The sequence below is a fragment of the Salvia hispanica genome, chromosome 2, assembly GCF_029641045.1.
Source record: "Salvia hispanica isolate PSC_SH4W2 chromosome 2, Shi_PSC_v1, whole genome shotgun sequence".
NCBI classification, from domain to species: domain Eukaryota; kingdom Viridiplantae; phylum Streptophyta; class Magnoliopsida; order Lamiales; family Lamiaceae; genus Salvia; species Salvia hispanica.
This window is the reverse complement of record NC_142693.1, coordinates 6,231,775-6,253,622: the sequence shown is the minus strand read 5'-3', so window position 1 is coordinate 6,253,622 and position 21,848 is coordinate 6,231,775. Positions and strand designations below refer to the sequence as shown.

Sequence of the window (21,848 nt, the reverse complement as noted above, 5' to 3'; positions counted from 1 at the left end):
ATGTCACGAGATCCTCCGTTGTAAAATTTATAAAATCTATTACTACTATGGTTTTAACAGTACATGCCGTGTGTAAGTGGGAAAATCCTCTATTCTATACCATTTTGGTTGTGTAAGTTGTTAATTGTTACAATATGAAACCAATATTGTTATGTGGGGAATACAACCATAGCTAACTTCTTATTCATCGTTTTCCCATCATCCTTTTTGTAATATACATCTACATGGATTATCATAGAGGGATTAGAGAGATTGATGGATGGATTTTGCTACTATTGAAGATGCTACTATTAAATGTATAATCTTTAGCAACTGGATTCACAAAGTGTTTTAGATCATTTGGGTGAAATTATTTGTTTCACTTCTTGTTCAACTTTTATTTTCCTTGGTTTTATTTTCTTCTTATTATAAAATAATTATATAGGTCCGAATATGGTTTATATAGTTTCTAAGTAATTAATTTTAAAATTTTTAGTTGAATATTAGGGTTACTAAATTCAGTAGTATGATGTAATTTTTTAAGTTTAAACTTGTAGTGATAGTTTTAAATGTGATATAGTTTTTGTTAAGGTGCAAACGTGTAGAAAAAAAAAACTATTAAGTTAAGCCAAGGATAACTACGGTAATTCAAATTTGATTTAAGGGTAAATACGTAAAACACCACTAACCATTTCCTAGACATTATGAGGCGCTGGAAAAGACCCTTCATAAATCCTCATCACGAACTCGTTAGTCGCCACCACAATTCGGCGCCTCAACCGCCGGCGACCCGACAACTTCGAACTGTGCTTTTTTTATCCTACTTCTTCCTCATACTGTAGATTTTTTTTTCACAAGTATAATTAGCGATGGAAAAAAAAAACAAGAGTAAGAAAGGCGGAGGCGAAAATCAGCAATCTCCTTCAACCATTTTCCTTGCGAATTTGTCGTTTTCATTAACCAACGCTCACGTAGCCTCTCACATACTGATTTCGTGCTCTTTTCTTTGTTTCCTGTAATATTTGTTATACATGTGTGTAAATACACACATATTTGTTAATATTTTTCTCTAATGGTCTTGGCATTAGTTGGAAGAAGCGTTTACTGATGTTGGACCATTACGACGGCGCTTTATGGTTATGAAGAAGGGCATACCACTTGAGTTGGTTTTTTGTTTTAAATTGATACTTGTATGGTTTATGCTAGCTTAAACAATTTTTTACTTCTACATTTATGCTTCTCATTGCACTTTTTGTGTATGCTAGGGTCAACTGAACACCGAGGATTTGGCTATGTTCAATTGTAAGTCATTTTTGAATTTTGGAGTGATCATTTGTCTGAACTAGCATAAGGTGTGACTAATATACTTATTGGATTTATGATCTGATTACAGTGCTGTTGTTGAAGATACTAATCGTGCTGTTGAGCAGAAAAATGGTTCAACTCTTGGTGGTCGAAAGATCGAGGCTAAACTAGCTACACATCGTGCTCCACTTGAGCAACGTCGAGCTAAAGGGATCAAGGTCTTGTGAGTATGTTATTGAACAACATGCTCTTATATGTAAAATTTTACGTTGATGTGTTAGTTATTTGTCTTCTCTCTGTCACGTGAATATGTGATCATTTTGGAGGTAATGTTTCAATCTTTTGTTTTTCTCTCACTATTTACGCCAAATTCACCGGGGCTGCCGAGAAATGCTTGACGGAGTACGGGATGGATAGGCCCACCATGGGCGATGTGCTTTGGAATTTGGAGTATTCGCTTAAGATGCAGAAGTCTTGGTTGCAGGAACACGGAGACGCGGCAGCGACCCCGTCTTCGCCTTACATTGTTGTACTTACACCAGATGAAGACGTTCCTGCTTGTGCGGTGGTGACTGAGCCTGCGCCATTGACTGCAGTAGCGGATATTATTCTGCCGTCAACAATTGAGGAGGGTAGAGCTCTTGGTGAAGACAAGCCATCGAAGAGCACTCGGGAATTGCCATGTTCGCGCAATTTGCAGCTCTTAACGGTCGCTAGATGTCACGAGATCCTCCGTTGTAAAATTTATTTCATGTATTTCTACTATGGTTTTAACAGCACATGCCGTGTGTAAGTGGGAAAATTCTCTATTCTATACCATTTTGATTGTGCAAGCTGTTGATTGTTACAATATGAAACCAATATTGTTATATGGGGAATACAACCATAGTTATATCTTCTTATTCATCGTTTTCCCATCATCTTTTTTGTAATATACATCTACATGGATTATCGTAGAGGGATTAGAGAGATTGATGAATGGATTTTGCTACTATTGAAGATGCTACTATTAAATGCATAATCTTTAACAACTGGATTCACAAAGTGTTTTAGATCACTTGGATGAAATTATTTCTTTCATTTCTTGTTCAACTTTTATTTTCCTTGATTTTATTTTCTTCTTATTATCCAATAAGGGAAAAGATAAATTAACAAAAATTGTATATACAAAATACCCTTTAATTTTAATTCTATTTTGAGGATATAATTTTATGACTAATCTATCCTTCGTATTTAATATTGGATATTTCTAGCTCTACGTACTAGTTTAGGAAATTCATTGATTTAGATTTTGAACTATATTTATGGTAGTATTGATTAGCACACTATATCATTAAATTACTATATTTAATTATTAGATAATTACTATATTATTTAATAAAGTACGTACTATATATTTTTAAAAGAAATTTAGAATGAACCATGTTTGAACCATTTTATAATTTAGTATCTAGTTTTTTTTTTATCATTTCATATTATTTTTTTCCATAACTTGTTTGAGATTTTTCTTTTTTTTTTTGTTAATATTTCATTCTAAATTATCGTGTGATATGAATCATCATGTTGTTACAATGAAATGATTCAGCATACGAAAAAATAAATTAAAATAATAAAACAGTTTTATAATTGAAATGTCAACTACATGAGAAAATACTTTTATAGTAATAATGATTTAACATTTTTAGCGTTTCTTTTTATTTTCGTAGTACTATTATTTTTCTTTAATACTCCTTTTTTTTATTAAATATCCAAAAGCAAATATATAATTTTTCCTTGGCTTGTTCCTTTTTTTTTATTAAATATCCAAAAGCAAATATAAAACAAAAAATTATTCTAATTACTTTTAGCGATGAAAATTTCTATATTAATAAATATTATTCATTACTTCTTTCTTAATTAACATGAAGGGTGTTTATATTAGAAATTAAGTATATATAGGTAATATAAGTAATTGAATTTAAAATTTAAAATTTATTATTTATAATTTTTTACAATTATTTAATCATAATATAGTTTGATGCAAATAATTTTTTTGTTTTAACTTACTATTATTTAATATTATATAAATTTCAATTTCATTTCATGGTTTTTGAGTGATGTAGAATCACAAGAAAATTGATTTAATGATTAGCAATTAGTTGGGTGACAATTAAAAAATTAAACATATATACATGCGGTCCCTTTTTAGAATTATTCAATAATAAAATAGTTGGGTGTAAATGAATATTGTTGTTTCAATTCAATTTTCTACTACTATTATATACAAAAAAGTTATTTTTGTTTCATAATTTTTTGGTCTACATGTAAAGTACACAACTAAATCGACTTAATGATAACTAATTGGTTGGATAATAGTACTAAGAAATTAAGTACATACTAGTACTATATTGTAGTAATTAATTTTTACAAATTATAATTTAAGAATTATTAGATGTGAATGATTTTATTGTTTTAATATTTTGTTACTATTACATATTAAAATTTATCCATGTTTCCTGATTTTTGAGTTAAAATGTAAAGTACGGAAAGAAATCGACATATCGACCATCAATTAGTTGGATGACAGTACTAAAACAAACTATGTATGCATTTAGCCATTTTTAGAATTTACAATTATTAGAATTGTATAATTAATATAGTTTGATGCGAATGGCTATTATCGTTTTAATCTTTTTTTTTATCTATTATACATTATATTTTATTTTTTTTTATCGTAATTTTTGAGTCAAGGAGTAGAGTACACAAGAAAATCGACGTGATGACCATCAATTAGTTGGACCAGAGTGCTGGAAATTAAGTCTATATAGTCACTTTTATAATTTGTAATTTTAAAATTATAGAATAATAAAACAATTGGATGTGAATGACTTATTATTATTTTAATTCATTTTTATTATTATTTAGTATCAAATTGATTTTTGTCATGATTTTGAGTCAAAATATTGAATACAGGAAAAAATTGATTTAATAATCATATGTTAGTCTGATGATAGAACTAGTATAAATTAAGTGCATATATACGTGGTTGTTTAGTAATTCACAATTTTAAAAATTGTTTAATATTAAAATAGTTGGATACGAATGAGACTGTTATTGTTTTAATTTATTTTTTGTTGTTTATATTCATTTCATAATTTTAGAGTGAAAATGTACAATATTAAAGGAAATTGATGTAATGCTAATTAGTTAGATGACAATACTAACAAATTAAGTATGTTTACAAATAATTGTATTTATAATTTTGTTACTATTCCATTTAACAGTGAAGTAGTTGATTTTGAATAACTATTATTGTTTTTAGTTATTTTCTATTATAAATAAATTGAAGTAATAATCTTCAATTAATTGGATGATAATCACAAATACATCAATTTTTATTTATAATTTTGTGCGTTCTTTTAGTGACTAAATTTTTATATGTCAATTTATTCATTAAATTTATTGTATGATAATGTAGCAAGTGTTGAGGAAATAAAAGAAAATTTATTAATATTATTTAAATACTTGCTAATATTTTTAAAAATATACGGTGAAATATGTGATGAATCCATCTTTTTAGTTTTGATCTGCTATAATTTTGTAGGTTCAAGATAGAATGAATAATACTTTCCTTAAATCTGTGGTTATTTGATTAGGAAGCATTATCATTTCCTAATTAGTTGTTAAAGGGTGAATGCGTAATATTTCATCATCATTAATGTATTATGAATATAAAATACCTAAAATGTCTAATTTTGTATACACAATTTTTGTTAATTTATCACTATCCATAAAATAATTATATAGGTCCAATTATGGTTTTATAGTTTTTTGATAATTAATTTTCAATTTTGTATTAACAGTTACGATACCAGTTTTTGGGTTTAGGGTTTAAAATGAAGAAATAAAAGAATACTACCATTTCGTAGACGGGTATCAAGCGCTTGGAAAAACCCTTCATAAATCATCACCTCATCACAGACCTCGCCATCAGAAGTCGGCGTCTCAACCGCCGTGGTTCGTACGCCGGCCGACAGCTTCGAATTGTGTTTTTTTCTACTTCTTCCTCATATCGTTAATTTATTTTTCAAGTAGAAGCGGCGATGGGAAAAAACAAGCTTAAGAAAGGCGGAGGCGAAAATCAGCAATCTCCTTCCACCATTTTCGTTGCGAATTTGCCATTTTCATTAACTAACGCTCAGGTAGCTTCTTACATACTGATTTCTTGCTTTTGTGTTTGTTTCATGTAATAATTGTTATACATGTGTTGTAAATATGCACATGTATTTGTTAGTATTTATGTAGCAAATGTCGTAAGTTCTAGCTATTAATCTGTCTCTTACCGTATTGGCATTAGTTGGAAGAAGCGTTCAGTGATGTCGGACCAATACGACGGTGCTTTATGGTTATGAAGAAGGGTATGCTACTTGAGCTATTTTTTTGAATTTGATACTTGTATAGTTTATGCTAGCTTAAACTTTCCTTCTACATTTATGCTTCTCATTGCACTTTTTTTGTATGCTAGGGTCAACTGAACACCGAGGATTTGGCTATGTTCAATTGTAAGTCACTTTTGGATTTTGGAGTGTTCATTTTTCTGAACTGGCACAAGGTGTGGCTAATATACTGGATATATAAACTGATTACAGTGCTGTTGTTGAAGATGCTAATCGTGCTGTTGAGCTGAAAAATGGTTCAACTCTCGGTGGTCGAAAGATCGTGGCTAAACTAGCTACACATCGTGCTCCACTTGAGCAACGCCGAGCTAAAGAGAATCAAGGTCTTGTGAGTAAGTTATTTACAAAGTGCTGTTATATGTAAAATTTTACCGTCACTTGGAGTGTAACTAAATTTATTGTCTTCTCCCTGTCACGTGAATATGTGATCATTTTGGAGGAGTAATGGCAATGATTCAATCTATTGTTTCTCTCTCTCTCTCTCTCTCTCTTTTAGGCCAATCTGAGGAAGCTGGCCAAACAAAGAATGAAAAAATTGTTGAAACTGCAGTTGCAGACGAAGCCGTTGAAACTGCAGTTGCAGGCAATGCAGTTGAAACTGCAGTGGCAGACAAAGCTGTTAAAAATGTAGTTGCATACAAACCTGAAAAGACTCCAAGTGTTAAAGGAAAAGGTTCGGTTTCTGACTGCTCAGATTTAGGGAGTGCTTGGAACTTTAGGGGATGGATAGTGAATGTATTTCGTACACCCCTCTTGTAGGGGGTATGTTCCATTCCCGGTTGCAAATGATGACTCATTACCTGACTCAAAAAACTACCACATTTCATTGCCATTCCCGATCTCCTAAAACCCCAAACCAAGCACATTCCCTTACATGCTCACATATTATATTTCCAGTTGTGATTTCATCACTATCAATTTGTAATGATTAGGTGCTGTGGGGGAGAAAAGAAAAAGGAAGGATGTTTCAACTGCTGCCCCTGCCGAAGCAAAAGTATCAGAAAAGCAAAGGTTTAGTTCAAGCATAACCTATGACGCAATCACTGTAATTAGTTTCAATCTATTGATTCATTTGTTGTGGTCTTAACTTAAATTAATGATAAGCAGGGTTGCTAAGACTGTCATATTTGGTAATCTCCTAGATAACGATATGGCCAAGGAAGTTCATCGTATAGCAAGAGAGGTTGGGACTGTATGCTCTGTAACTTACCCACTTCCAGAGGGAGAACTTCAACACCATGGTAAGAATAAACCTGAAGAAACTCAATATTCAATCATGATTCATGAGGCATATGATTCTCAGTGATCTCTCTGTTTCATCCTTTTCTGGCTTTTACAAGTGAATGATACTGATAGTAGTGTGAATAATATAAACGAGTTGCAATTTTGAAGATTGCTACCTGCACCAATTAATTCTAAAAAATCGGAGAAAATTATTTCCGTTCCACAAAATAGTGCACACTAGGTTGCAGTACGGGATTTCATAAATATTAGATAGAATGTATTGTTACCAGTAAATTCTGTTTCATTTCCTACCTTATAATTTCTCATGTTCTTTAGCCTTTGAGTGCCCGTATATGGTATTGGTATGGTAATATCTACTTGCTTATTTCAAAATTTTCAGGGTTAGCTCAAGATGGATGCAAAATGAATGCTTCCTCTGTACTTTATACAAGTGTAAAATCAGCTCGTGCGTGTGTTGCAGCACTACACCTGAAAGAGATACTAGGGAGATCTGTTTGGGCACGCCAACTTGGTGGGGAGGTAGAGATACATTTTGGTCTCAGGATTTTCCCATTTGATGTGCAAATTGTGTGGCAATTTTGTACTCCACTTGATCAAAAATGCACTAATACGGACTCCTGTTTCACTTGTTGTATGGATTTTTACCATGTCTCTAAACTTAGCATTCTTGTTGTGTAGAACATGTCTTTGGCTGTAGTGTTGATTGGTAGGATTTTAATGTGTCTCTAAACTTTGGTTATTCTACGTGGCTACTTTATGCTAACAAGTTTAACTATAAAAAATAAATTTGGATTTTGTTTTATTGGTTTTGAATTCTGGTTTGTTCCATTGTTCAGTACTAGTCAGCTTATAGTTGTTCCCTATCACATAACTTAAAACCGCAATGTAGTTTGGCACCAATGTTAATCTTCTTGGTTCCACCTCAATAGATATGGTTATTAAATTTTTGAAATTTGTGAACCTGGCAACTACCAAGTTGGTCTGTGCCATAATTCTTCAGGGTTAATTTTTCCTTTTTTTTTGCTGAACTTTTTGTCACAGTCCTCCTAAATGTCACACTATGCAAGCAGGTCTCCTGATTGCATATTAGTTTTCTGGTTGTTTGTAATACTTAGATTGCTTTAAGCTGTGTAAACGTTAACCTCTATGTTTTGTAGCTTATACATTTATATTCTGGTTGCCACTTATTCCTTCAATTCCTATTAGACATCATACATTGTTTCTTCTGGACGCCTAATCATGATTTTTGACCAAAAAATGTGTTGTACCAGGGCTCTAAAACTCAGAAGTGGAAGCTTATTGTGAGAAATCTTCCATTCAAGGTTCTTGTCTTATACTCAGATATTTTATTTTGTAGGTTTGATAATCACTGGTCTGTTATACTTTTGGAGGATCTTTCTCGGTAATTGATCATTCTTGTCGACTATTGCTTTGCAGGCTAAAGTGGCTGAGATAAGAGAGATGTTTGGTACTATAGGATTTGTATGGGATGTAGTTATTCCACAAAATCCAGGGACTGGGTATTCCTATGAAAATTTGTTTCTTTGATTGAGCTATTCTTTTCTTGACCTGCATTTACTGTTTTACTTATTCTTTGCTTCTATTTTCCTTTTACAGGTCATCCAAAGGATTTGCATTTGTTAAATTCACATCAAAGCAAGATGCAGAAAAAGTATGTTTTAATGAAAGAAACTTGATATGAAATTTCCTATTCAGTAATGTAGTCAATTGGCCTAGGAGGTATCTTGTCATTTTTTTTATAGATAAAGAACCCAAAATAAAGAAAGAGGATAGCTTAAAGATTGGTGATTGAGAACATAAAACTTGCCTAATGCATGAGGTTCAGCTTGTATGATGAATAATGTACCTAATGTAGTAATATCTTGATGCATGCACAGCATGTGTTGTTGTTGCCTGCTGCTATTATTCTCCAGGGATTTGTTGTAAGTTTTGATGGAAAGATGGTCTGGTGCTTGAGGTCATACATGCATAAATAATATGACATGTGTGCCATATATGGATTTAGGGAAATGGTAGATAAGTGTTTAAATCTGTGTTATATATAACGTGCAGACTTTCTGGCGTCCAAATTTCTGCTGTAAACATTAGGCTTTTCAGAACATGATAAGTACCCTACATCTTTGATTTACTCGCGCAGGCCATCCAAAACTTAAATGGGAAAAAAATTGGTAAAAGACCAGTTGCTGTTGATTGGGCTGTTTCAAAAAAGATCTATGCATCTGGAAATAATACTTCTGCCCCCACAGGAGATGGTATTCTACATAGCTTTCTCATGCTCTCTCTATCTTATTCACTTTCATCTCTTTTATAATTGAATACTCACTCTCCATGAGTTTTTATTTACCCAGTGCTTTATTCTGCTAGTAATTTTATGCAGTGGGTTTGGCTATATGTTTATTTGTAGTGCACACTGGCCACTGCCACACTGCATAAATTACCATCTTGTTTTAAGTTTTTTGTACTTTGTCACTTAGTTGGTTGCCTTATCTTCGGTACTAGTTAAGATGGCATTTTGGATTTGGATACTAAGTTAAACTCAGCGTGAGATTTATTTTTTTTTTGTTGCAGAGGAGGAAGGTGATGGAAGCAGTAGTGAATCAGACGACAATGATGTAGAACCATTTAGAAAATCTGAACTGGATGGTGATAATTCTGCTGATGAATTCGATTCCTTTGACAATGAGAATAAAAGTGAAATTAATTTTGAAGAAGAGGCAGAGATAACAAAAAATGTACTTCAGAACATTATTTCGTCATCTTCTGGAAATGTTGCTGGTGGTGATGACTCAGAGCTATCTAAAGGAAACATTGAAAGTAAGTCATCTGATGTATTGGGCACCCAGGTTGCCGCCACCATTAGTGTTAGTGAAGAAAAACCTAAAATAACAAACCCTCAAGGGGAAGAAGAGTTGCAGCGAACGATTTTCATTAGCAACCTTCCCTTTGATATCACCGTTGAGGAAGTGAAACAACGTTTTTCTGCATTTGGTGGAGTGGAGACCTTTATGTTGGTTCTTCATCCTGTAACAAAGTAAGGATTTTGCATTTTATTTTATGATTTACTATTATTTAAATATAACCAAGGTTTATGTAAACTTATCATCTCTGCAGGCGCCCAAGAGGAACTGGATTTCTCAAGTTTACAACAACAGATGCAGTTGGTGCTGCACTATCAGCAGCCAACACAGTAGCTGGTCTGGGGATCTTAATCAAAGGCCGGCCAGTGAAAGTTCTTAAGGCTCTGGACAAAAAAACAGCTAATGATAAGGCACTAGATAAGGCAAAGAAAGAGGATGGTGACCACCGCAATGTATACCTGGCTAAGGTTCTCTCCAGATTCTTCTACTTTCCTATCAGTCTTCTTCTTATTAACATTTGAATGTTTATATAGAACATAACAATGTATATATAGTTCTCATACGCTGAAGTGTAATAACTAATAACACCCATATTTATGTTTGGTCAATTCTCGACAGGAGGGTTATATAATGGAAGGAATGCCTGCTGCAGAAGGAGTATCAGCAAGTGATATGACAAAAAGGAAGAAGTAAGTGTTACTCTTCTATAATTATGTTTAGACCAGAATTTGAAAACAGGACATTTGTATGATTACATGAAACGTGCATAAATTAAATTAACTTCTCTGTTCCACCAACTACCGTTATAATTGTTACCTTCCAGACTTGAAGGTTGCTTCTTATGTGCCTGAAGCCTGTTACGCTATTAAAGAGTGAAAAAACATCTACTAAGTGAATAAGATCCGATGTACTATATACTATCAAAGTTAGGGCCTGTTCAGGTTCTTGAATATGGCAAGAAATGGAGCATTTTCTAATCAATTATGGTTGTTCATGTTCCTTGTTTCAAAACTGGACAGCCCTAGATTCAAAAATGGGCCCGCACTATTCCGTGTAGTAATATGCATAAATGAATTCTGGGAAATTTGGTGGTATTTGAATCTGCATGGAAGTCCACACCCAGAAATGAAAAGGAATTGGCAGTTTCACCCCTCTCAAATTGGTTTCTCTCCCCAAAAATCAGAGGGCATTCTTGGAAGATTGGGCTGCAGGCTCCAAATTATTATTCCAATAAAAATTAAAAGTGGGTCCCAGAATTATAACTTGTTACATGAACACTCAAATAAGGAGCAACAAATATGGATCACTGATAGAATTGGTTATGCATCTTCTGTAATAAGCACATTTTTTAATGTGCTTGATGTTTGTCATATTATTCATACTTAGCTGTATTGGTTTCGGAAAATTAAAAAAAAAAATTGTTGTTCCTATCTTGAGTTATTTTTATTTCCTTAATTTTACTACGATGGAGCTATCATGTGCACTCATAGTTGTTTTTATATTCTTTTCATATATGATGATCCAGCTGTCTCATATTGTAGGTTGCACGAAGATAAGATGTCTAAGCTTCAATCTCCAAACTTCCGTGTATCAGACACAAGGCTTATTGTATACAACGTGCCAAAGACTAAGAATGAAAGAGATTTGAAAAAGCTTTTTTTGAATGCAGTAATTTCTCGTGCAACAAAGCAAAAGCCTGTAATTCGACAGGTTGGAGCCGTTATTAGTAGTTAACACACTTGATTTGTTTATTTTTGTCATACTTATTTATTGAATTGTTTCTGCAAGTAAAGATAAAGATCTTGAAGGATTCAAAAGTCCGAAAAGAAGGTGAAAAAAGTCGCCCTCGTGGAGTGGCTTTCTTAGAGTTCACAGAGCATCAACATGCACTTGTGGCCCTGAGAGTTCTCAATAACAACCCTGGTCAGTCTTTCTCTATCAATAACAACCCACGATAATATCTATCACCGGAACTTTTGCAATTTGTCTCAATAAAATTAATGCAGCATTCTTGATGGCTTATAGAAATCTTCGGATCTGAACATCGTCCCATTGTGGAGTTTGCACTAGATAACGTGCAGAAGCTGAAACTTCGGGCAGAAAAGATTCAAGCACAGCAACTACAGGGTCCACAAGGTGCTAGAGGGAATTTTGGGCAAAATAATAATTTAGGCAGAGGGGGTTCTATTGGAAACACGAACCCAAGAATACGCAAGTTTAGAGATGGAGATGCCTCAGTGAGGACTAATGATAACAAAAGAGGGGAACTGGCGAACAAAAGCACCGAAGGAATGGTTGCTGAGGAAGGCAGCAAGAAATGGCAGAAAGGTCCTAGAAAAGTTTCAAAGAGCAGAGTTCCTCCGCCTGAGAACAAGCCCAACTCCAACATGAATGTTTCTGGTCAGAGGAAAGGTAGGGAGGCTGGTGGTCAGGAGCCTATACAAAGCAATACTGTGACTAAGAAAGAAGGAAGAGATGCCGGGATGCCAAGAAAAAGAATGCCTCGTGAGCAATTCGAACAATCAACGGAAGGTGATGGTGGTGAGCGGAACAGGAAACGCAGGAAAAGAAGCGACCCAGTGGGGCGCGATGTAACGGATAAACTGGACAAGCTGATTGAACAGTACAGGTCCAAATTCACTGGAAGCAGTTCTACCCAGTCTGATGGCAAAAAGCAAGGCACTAAGAGCCTTAAAAGATGGTTTCAGTCATAATCCTGTGTTTACCTATTTTTAGCTGTATGCTTGTTTCCTTGAAATTTTGATCCAAATACACTTTGTTGTAACATGAAAACAAAAGAAACAAAACTCCAATTTAAATGCATGGTGATTAGTGGATTTTGTAGCGGCAGAGTATTTGATTATGTGAAGCGCGTGAAAGTCTACTTTTTATATAGTAAAAGATCTAGGTGAAGCTATTACATCCTTGGTATAAGGATCTTTCAAGATAGATCAAATAGATCAATGGAGAAATATAAGCAAGAAATAAAATTCTTCCTTGGAGACATGTTATTGTATTGTTGAAAATAGCATATGCGTTGGCTAACTTTACCTTATCTCCTCTATTCTATTTAACTCAATAAACACAATTTTCTTAAATCTCGTGCCGAAAAGAAACGCCTCAAGTAACAGGGACGGAGGGAGTACATGGTTATGCAATAGATACCAATTTTGCCATGAGCATTGCATATTCACACCATTTCTCTTGGTTTTTAGAAATTACTACCTCTGTCCCTAAAAATTTGATACATATTACTATTTCGGTCCGTCCTTGAAAATTTGATACACTTCACTTTTACCATTTTTGGTAGTGGACCCCATATTCCACTAACTCATTCCTACTCACATTTTATTATAAAACTAATACTTTAAAAGTAGGACCCACATCCCACCAACTTTTTCAACTCACTTTCCATTACATTTCTTAAAATCCGTGTCGGGTCAAAATGTAGCAAATTTTGGGGGACGGAGGTAGTATAAATTATCAATTTTTACAAATTTTGCAATTTTTATATGTTACCTCTCCAATGAAATACACAGAAATGTGGCAATCGACTTATATTGTGGACAAAACGACATCTTTATCGGGATGTCATATGTACACACTTATATGTACATAAACATTAATTCACGTAAGTGGATGATCTAGGGGGCGACCCGTGCAACTATTTTCCCTTTATCCGAATGTAAAATTGTTATGTCCATCCCTCTTTTTGCCTTCTCTACGTCCGAAGATTAAAAAAAATAGTCATATCCGTTTTAAACCAAACTAGTAATATATTCCGCCTCCTCTAATTTTTATATTAGATCCGCACTGTTCACGTATACCGCTGGAAGACTGCGGTCTATAGATGGAAAAATTGGTGAAATTTGTAAACTTAATGATTTATATTTTTGTTTTAAAAAATATGCCGAATTCGTGATTTATTTTCTAATCTGTCTTTATTTTATTGCTATAATTGTCGCTCCGATTCGGCAAGCAAGAAAAGAAGCTTTAAAAAAAAAAATTAACTCCTATATGGAGGAAATTACAAATAAACTCCTAAAAAATGAGGAAATTACTATAATTGTCACTCCGATTCGGCAAGCAAGAAAAGAAGCTTTAAAAAAAAAAAAAATTAACTCCTATATGAAGGAGGAAATTACAACTGACGTTAAGAGGGCTCAAACTCGGCACCTCATACATTGATATCTAAGCTCCTAGCGGCCAAGGCTCTGACAAGCAAGAAAAGCAAGAAAAGAAACTTGTCATAATTGCTCGTGCACTTAATCCTAATTTCCAATTTTAAATGGCTTTTAACTTTTCTTTTTCACTTTTAAAATGTTATTTTAACACTAATGATAATAACGCGTGAATAAAAATGATATAAATCTTCACAAATATGTTTTGTCGATAGATACTTTCATAAAGTAAATAAAGGTACGAGATTCAGAATATAAAATTATCGGTGCATATTTTGGTAAATTAAGAGAAAATGAAATGTTGCATGCCTTATGTGAGCTTTTTATGTGAGCACCACTCTTATTTGATGTATGTTTACTAATGTTCATTTCAATTTATATATTTAGTTTGATTCTAATACATTAAATTATGTTATTGAAACTTTTAATATCACAAAATTCATAAAAATAATATCTAATAAATTAATAAAATAACAAATTAAGTTTTGATTTTTATGAATTTTGTGCTATTAAAAGTTTTAATAACATATTTTAATATATTAGAATCAAACTGAGTATATAAATCAAAACAAACAAAGTTAAATGTGCGTTAAACGAAAAGTGGTGCTCACATAAGGTATATAACATATCATTTCTCGTTAAATTAAATCAGGCGTACTAAAAAAAAGTAAAACCAATACATACAATAAACATGTATGATGATATCTGATTAATATTTTGATAAATTTCCTTCAAATTCGATTCTACATGCACTAAAATAAAAGAATAATACCTTGTAAATTAATGAATTATTGAACTTAATTTGACTAAATATTAATAGACGCATATGTATCCATCAATAAGTTGAAATAGATAAACGATATACACATAGTACAATATATTCATATTTGTGAAACTAAATTAATCCTCTAAGCTATGTTGGTTACTATGCACTAGGTATTTTGGCATTACTATAATATTTGCATTTGACATGTGAATCACTTGCACGGGAATACACTCTAATAATAAGTACTATGTACTCCTATATTTAATTATCACAATGTACAATTATATTTTGAATAAATGCATATACTTCATTCTTCACTATCAATTCAACACTACGGACAATTTAACAAATAGATAATGAATAAACTAGTAAAATTATAACTGATTCTAGAAAAAATGAAATTATAAATCATCAAGTTTACAAATCTTGCAATTACCATATCATAAACATTATTCCACCGTAACTACAAAACTTTGTTGATTTATGTAACTCTGTTTTAAAAAGTGTACAACTGACCAAAATTTAGCCATTATTGGTGGTTTATTGGTAATTTCCCCTCCTATTTTTTAATACTACTATTATGCATTTAATATCAGCGTTGCAATTTTCCCTATATAAGGTGCTGCTGGTGAATGGTGATAGAAAAAAAAACATAGAGAAAATGGCTACAAAACCAGGGCTCCTTACTGACTGGCCATGGAAGCCTCTTGGAAGCTTTAAGGTATTCTATTCTCTTCCTCACCACACATTCTTCTTTCTATACATGTTTCATTTTAGTTTTAAATCTTGCAATGAACACCATTTTTTTTTCCAGTCTCATGATATTTAATGAAACTTCCCTATTGTAGTATATAGTGTTAGCTCCATGGGTGATGCACAGCCTCTACTATGTTGCCACAAAAGGAAAAAATGAGCTGGACTACACTTATCTCCTCATTCTGCCATTCCTCCTCTCAAGAGCTCTCCACAACCAGATATGGATTTCCATCTCTCGTCACAGAAATGCTAAAGGAAGCAACAAAATCGTGGACAGAGCAATTGAATTCGAACAAGTTGACAGAGAAAGCAACTGGTTTTGTTTTAATTCTAATTCTACACCTTTTTTATCCTTCATTAGCCTCAACAAATATTGGAACATTTAATTTTGAAAATTGATGTGTTTGTTACAGGGATGATCAGATTCTGCTAAATGGACTCATCTTCTACATTTTCAGCTCCTTTCTCCCAATAGCCTCTTCCTTGCCAGCGTGGAGGACTGACGGCGTCGTTATAACGGCGCTTCTCCATGCCGGCCCGGTCGAGTACCTCTACTACTGGCTCCACAGAGCTCTCCACCATCATTATCTCTACTCGAGATATCATTCTCACCACCATTCCTCCATGGTTACTGAGCCAATCACATGTAAGCATACAAATTGGTTAATTTAATTAGTACTAAATACTAATGTGTTTGTTTTGGGAAGAAATTGAAATTGACTAATGGAGTTTGTGATGCAGCTGTGATACATCCATTTGCAGAGCACATAGCTTATTTTCTGCTCTTTGCGATTCCGCTGCTCGGAACGGTGATCACAGGAACGGCCTCGCTGTCGTCGCAGTTCGGATACATAACCTACATTGATTTCATGAACAATATGGGGCATTGCAACTTTGAATTCATCCCTAAATGGCTCTTTTCTATATTCCCTCCTCTTAAATACTTCATGTATACCCCCTCGTAAGTAAATTCGATATCCGTTACGAATCTAGATCATATTCTTCGTGTTATTATGTTATTTTTGTTAATGTATCATTAGATTACGACATGAATTCCTTAATTGTGAGTGAATTTGATAATCGTGTCTACTATGTGATTTTTGTTATGTATCATTAGATGATGATGAGAATTCCTGTTAGGTACCACTCGCTCCAGAATTCCTGTTAGGTACCACTCGCTCCACCACACTCAGTTCCGAACCAACTACTCGCTATTCATGCCGCTGTATGACTGCATCCACGGGACTACCGACAGGTCGTCCGATGGCCTGCACGCGAGCACCCTCGAGAGGAGGCGGCCAGAGTCTCCGGACGTGGTCCACCTGACGCACCTCACCACGCCCGAGTCCATCTTCCATCTCCGGGTGGGATTCGCGTCGTTTGCTTCGAGGCCTCATGACTCGAGATGGAGCACGTGGCTGATGTGGCCGGTGTCGTCGCTCGGCTTCTTCATCTATGGCAGCAGCACGTTTCTTGCGGAGACAAATCTGTTAGTGAAACGAAAGCTGCAGACGTGGACCGTGCCACGATACAGTGTGCAGGTAGTAACAAACACCATTTCCCACACGTTTCTATGTCTCCATTTGAAATGGATCATCACCTCATTCACTGTTTGCTCTTTAAATCTAGTATGGCCTAAAATGGCAAACACAAGCTATCAATAGCTTGATCGAAGAAGCAATACTCGAAGCTGATGTACGAGGTTGCAAAGTTGTAACCTTAGGATTGCTCAATCAGGCAACTCCTCTTAACAACCAATCTTCACTAATTAATTTGTCTTTACTCACTCTTTTATATTAATTGATTTGATGAATTATCAGAGTGAGGAACTGAACAAAAGTGGACAACTTTTTATTGAAAGACACCCTAAACTGAAGACTAAAGTTGTTGATGGAAGCAGTCTAGCAGTAGCCATTGTCCTAAACAACATTCCTAAAGGAACAACTCAAGTCCTATTCAGAGGAGCTCTCTCCAAACTTGCTTATGCTATCGTATCCGCTTTGTCCCACCGCGGCATTCTGGTATCTCTCTCCTTTTCTCTCTTGAAATCAACCATTAGAACAAATTTAATTTAATTTGATTTTGTTTCAGGTTGCAACATTGTATGAAACTGAGAAGCTTAAGCTATCTTCAACAACTGAGGCTAAAGTTGTAATCTCCAAAAGTTACACTCAGAAGGTGAGTAGTATTTCATAATGTTTTTTTGTGAAGAAAGAAGAGAAATTGAGAGTATTAAACAAAGAATGGTTATAGGTATGGATAGTTGGAGATGGATTATCCAAAGATGAACAACTCAAGGCACCAAAGGGCACTCTCTTCATTCCTTTCTCCCACTTCCCTCCCAAGAAGGCGCGTGGAGACGCCTTCTACTGCCACACGCCTTCCATGATCGCCCCTCCTTCCCTCCATAACCTGCATTCCTGTGAGGTTAGTACGTTGTCCGAATAAACAAACAAATATATCACGTCAGTATAAAGAGAGAACTGAAACCACTATGCATAAGTCTCAATCATCTTTCAGTTCCTCTGTTTCCCACATTTTGTAATTATTGTTTTTGAAATTTGGCAGAATTGGCTGCCGAGGAGAGTCATGAGTGCTGCCCGCGTCGCTGGAATACTGCACGCAGTTGAAGGGTGGGGCGTGCACGAGTGCGGTGACTCCATTTTCGACGTGGGAAAAATTTGGGAGGCTGCTATCAAGCATGGATTCCGCTCCACAACCATTTCCAAATAATACACTAATATCTCTATCTTAAAAGTTACTTTCCTATGCAATTTAAGTTCATCAATAAGTCCATCAGTTTGGATTTGTGTTAGTCTCATCAACAATGTGTGCACAAGATGGCATTGATATGTAATATATCCATACATTTCTTGTTTCCAATAAGATACAAAAATTCATCTAAGAAACATTAGTGCAAAGCATGGTTGAGAGCTCCTCGTTGAGAGGATTGCACATTTTGTGCAGAAAATCATTAAACAGCAACAAAAATGCAGAGATGAAGTCATTCCAATCGTATTGGTTTCGATTGAGTGAAATAATCTGAGGAAGCTGAGCTCTGCAAAGAGGGCAGGTCAAGTGCGAACGGAGCCATACATCAATGCACCTCGAGTGGAAGCTGTGGCCGCACTCCCGCAGCTTCCGGTAGCAGTCTCCGCCGCGTATGTCGTTGAGACATATGGAACAGTAGTTCTCAGTCTCCGAGCTCTCGTCGTATATGGAAGCCGCTGGCATCCGCTCTTCTTTGCCGGAAAATTTCTTGAGGAATGATTCCATGTTTGATAGTAAAAGCTCTGTTTTTTTATTTTTTGGTGTTGAAATGGAACTTAATTGTGATTGCTTTATATAGTTATGGTGAGGGAATTGGATTAAGATTGTGACGGACAAGAATTAATTCAAAGGTAAAACTAGTCATAGATAAGTGGTAGTAAATTATTTAGAAAAAAATACAATGGTGATTTTGTGCATGGGAGATGACCAAATAGAAGTCATGTGTTCAGTCAAATTCAAATAGGACTGATTTTTCTTTGGGATTTGAGAGAAACAGAGCGCCGTCGTGGGCACTGAGTCACTAACTGTTTTTATTTAATTGACCTTTTCCTTATATTTTACTCTTCTTTTCTAATTCGCTATGATATTATTAGCAACTTCTTAGGATGTTTTGATTGAAGTCTAATTAGTTTGCATGTTTTTCTTGATACGACTAATTCATCGGTGATTTATTGTAAATTAAAAGATTAGAGTCTTGATACAACTAGAAGAAAGTGTCATAATATTAATTTAACTTATTATATTAACTAGAAAAATTTTTAAAAAATCAAAACTATTTAAGGGATTAAAAATTTTTATTTATAGAAGCAGAGTTAATTCATATGTTTAGCGCAGGGTATTCGGTCGGTTCGATTCTACCCGAACCGAATACCCGGTTAACCGAAATTGAAGCACCGAACCGAAACCGAATTGGCCTTGATTCGGTTTGGTTCCTAACCGAACAAGGTTGGTTCGGTCCCGGTTAACCGAACCGGAACCGGAAAAAAAAAATTTGCAGTTCATAAACATGATCGGTTCTCTCGATTTTTAATAAAAATAATTATATATACATGAAATTAATCGGTTCTCTCGGTTCTAACTGATCGGAACCGATAACCGATTGATGTCTTGCTACCGGAACCGAACCGAACCGAACCGATAATTGAAAAATTTTAGTTATCGATAAACGAGATTCAACATATTCGGTTTGGTCATCGGTTAGCCAAATAGAAAAAAGTGACCAAATAGAAAATAAGATTATATATAGTCTTTATTAAATATGACAATCAATCAATCATCACTTTATAAAATAATTGTTAGTATATGATCAATCATTAGAATAGAAATAAAAATAAAAATGGGCCATGGTACAAGCGTGATTGCAGGCCCATTCTCTAATTAAATCTGAAAATCAAATATCTAGAAATTGCAGGCACTCATAATTCTAAAATTGAAAAGAAGAAGAAATGGCTTCCTGCATATCACCAATTCCGCCTTTATCTCTTTCTCTCCCCTTCTCCAAAAGAGATGGCCGCGCCTCTCTCTCATGGTCATCTTCTTTCCCTAACATCAAGCTTGCCACACCTACCTCAATTCTCTCCTCTTCATCTCGCACTCCGAGACAGGTTTTTTCTCTCATTTCCCACTCAATTGCCTTTACAATTTACTCCATTATCCACTTTTTATTTTTTCAGAATCATTAATTTTGAATAGTCTTTTAGTAGAACTGCGTTGTAGCTCTGAATTATCCATTATCAGTAGGAATATTATTGATGTTAGATCAGTGTCATGTTTTTTGGATTCGAAAAGATATTAGGTAAAACATGGAATTTTATTAATTGGAAGTGCAATTGCAGTTTTCTGAGGAAAAGATTATTTCTTGCAGCTGAAAGAATCCTAGTTCAGTAAATTAGGGTTGGGGTATTTAGTATTCACACTATAACAATGTAGAGGTTTCCATTAGAAGATTGATTAAACAGACTAAAATTTTCTGTTGGGGCATTCACATAAATTTTGTCATTCTTTGATAGGAAATGGTTTTATTCCATGCTAAGATCTACAGACTGCAAGGGCTAGGGGTGCATAAAATCATAATTACATCTTACATAGGCGAATTTGATCCATACGAAACGCATGAGAACGACTGAACAGCATACTGCATTGTTCGTTGCCTTTGTTAGTCCATCTTCTTGCTGCATTCTTTCTATGGCTTGTAGTCTGATCTTTTGTGAATCTTTGAAGGGTTTCGTTGTTCAAGCTGCTTGGACGCGGAGATCTCGTAGTGAAGCTGCTAAGAGGCCTAACAGGAAGTCATGGAAACAGAGGACAGATATGTATTTGAGACCATTTCTGCTGAATGTGTTCTTTTCAAAGCGATTTATCCACGCAAAAGTGATGCATCGAGGAACCAGTAAAGTAGTGTCTGTTGCCACTACAAACTCCAAGGATCTGAGGAACACGCTGCCATCCCTCACCGACAACAATGCATGCAGAGTTATAGGAAATCTGATTGCCGAGAGATCCAAGGAAGCTGATGTATATGCAGTTGCGTTTGAGCCAAAGAAAAACGAACGAATTGAGGGCAGACTTGCCCTTATTCTTGACACAATACAAGCGAATGGTATCATATTCGTTGACTAGGACTTCAACATGCCTTGGCTTCTACTGCTCTTTGGTGTCTGATGGCTGCAAGCATTCTGAGGAAACAAGAGTAGAAGGAATAGGTTTCTCGGTCCTCGGTTCTCACCAAATGTCAAAATCTTGAAGCATCAAAGGCCCATTACTCATGAGATATTCAGCATAGGGATGTTTAGCAGATGACACAATGTTGATGGTTGGTGTTGCTTTGGAGTGTATTAGGATCAATGTAGTATGGAGAAGAGTTTCCAGTTGTGCATTTGTAAAATGTTTTATTAACTTTTCTCTTCTTAAAAACTTTATTTGGTTGCGTATTCGAACATATTTTTCCCCATTGCTCTGCTAAATGAATCAGAGAGAGGAATGTAGCAGGCATTTCCAATTCCGAAGCAAAAATAAAGGATAAATGAACATGCAGTAATCTTATTAGTACTAAGAAATATGCAAACATAGAAGAATTCAGTTGTCGTATACTAGATATTATAGAGGCAATAACCTCGTTGAGATACTAGGGTAAGACAATATAGAGACAAGAAACTTCATAACATTACAATCTATAAAAGTATAAATGTAATAACCCCTCCAACTCAGGGGGAAGAAATCCACTGATAACACACAAACCTCCTCAAGCCAT

At 34.7% G+C, this 21,848-nt stretch overlaps 3 protein-coding genes across 6 annotated transcripts; all 3 read left to right on the top strand.

The window, feature by feature from the left end:
- Window positions 1-5,173: 5,173 nt before the first annotated feature.
- LOC125201274 (uncharacterized) lies at window positions 5,174-12,688 on the top strand. 4 transcript variants are annotated; one of them, XM_048099315.2, is made up of 19 exons: window positions 5,174-5,280; window positions 5,359-5,465; window positions 5,621-5,681; window positions 5,789-5,825; window positions 5,913-6,052; window positions 6,217-6,393; window positions 6,653-6,731; window positions 6,828-6,961; window positions 7,345-7,484; window positions 8,237-8,287; window positions 8,403-8,485; window positions 8,583-8,637; window positions 9,124-9,238; window positions 9,555-10,017; window positions 10,098-10,311; window positions 10,463-10,533; window positions 11,386-11,554; window positions 11,638-11,767; window positions 11,870-12,688. In XM_048099315.2, exons 2-19 carry the CDS (start codon window positions 5,367-5,369, stop codon window positions 12,556-12,558), a joined length of 2,907 nt encoding a protein of 968 aa, XP_047955272.1. In that variant the 5' UTR covers window positions 5,174-5,280; window positions 5,359-5,366; the 3' UTR covers window positions 12,559-12,688. The 4 variants fall into 4 exon arrangements, with proteins under 4 accessions (XP_047955272.1, XP_047955273.1, XP_088921985.1 ...); XM_048099316.2 differs by having other exon boundaries at window positions 5,197-5,465; window positions 5,913-6,043; XM_089065859.1 differs by having other exon boundaries at window positions 5,197-5,465.
- A 2,746-nt stretch (window positions 12,689-15,434) lies between these two features.
- LOC125210349 (very-long-chain aldehyde decarbonylase CER1-like) lies at window positions 15,435-18,425 on the top strand. The gene is made up of 10 exons (XM_089063779.1): window positions 15,435-15,512; window positions 15,640-15,863; window positions 15,961-16,193; window positions 16,289-16,508; window positions 16,716-17,088; window positions 17,177-17,284; window positions 17,368-17,568; window positions 17,639-17,725; window positions 17,801-17,974; window positions 18,116-18,425. The coding sequence occupies exons 1-10, from the start codon at window positions 15,453-15,455 to the stop codon at window positions 18,278-18,280; spliced, it is 1,845 nt and encodes a 614-aa protein (XP_088919905.1). The 5' UTR covers window positions 15,435-15,452; the 3' UTR covers window positions 18,281-18,425.
- A 1,582-nt stretch (window positions 18,426-20,007) lies between these two features.
- Window positions 20,008-21,528, top strand: LOC125210393 (Ribosomal L18p/L5e family protein). The gene is made up of 2 exons (XM_048109954.2): window positions 20,008-20,202; window positions 20,819-21,528. The coding sequence occupies exons 1-2, from the start codon at window positions 20,044-20,046 to the stop codon at window positions 21,215-21,217; spliced, it is 558 nt and encodes a 185-aa protein (XP_047965911.1). The 5' UTR covers window positions 20,008-20,043; the 3' UTR covers window positions 21,218-21,528.
- Window positions 21,529-21,848: the final 320 nt, after the last annotated feature.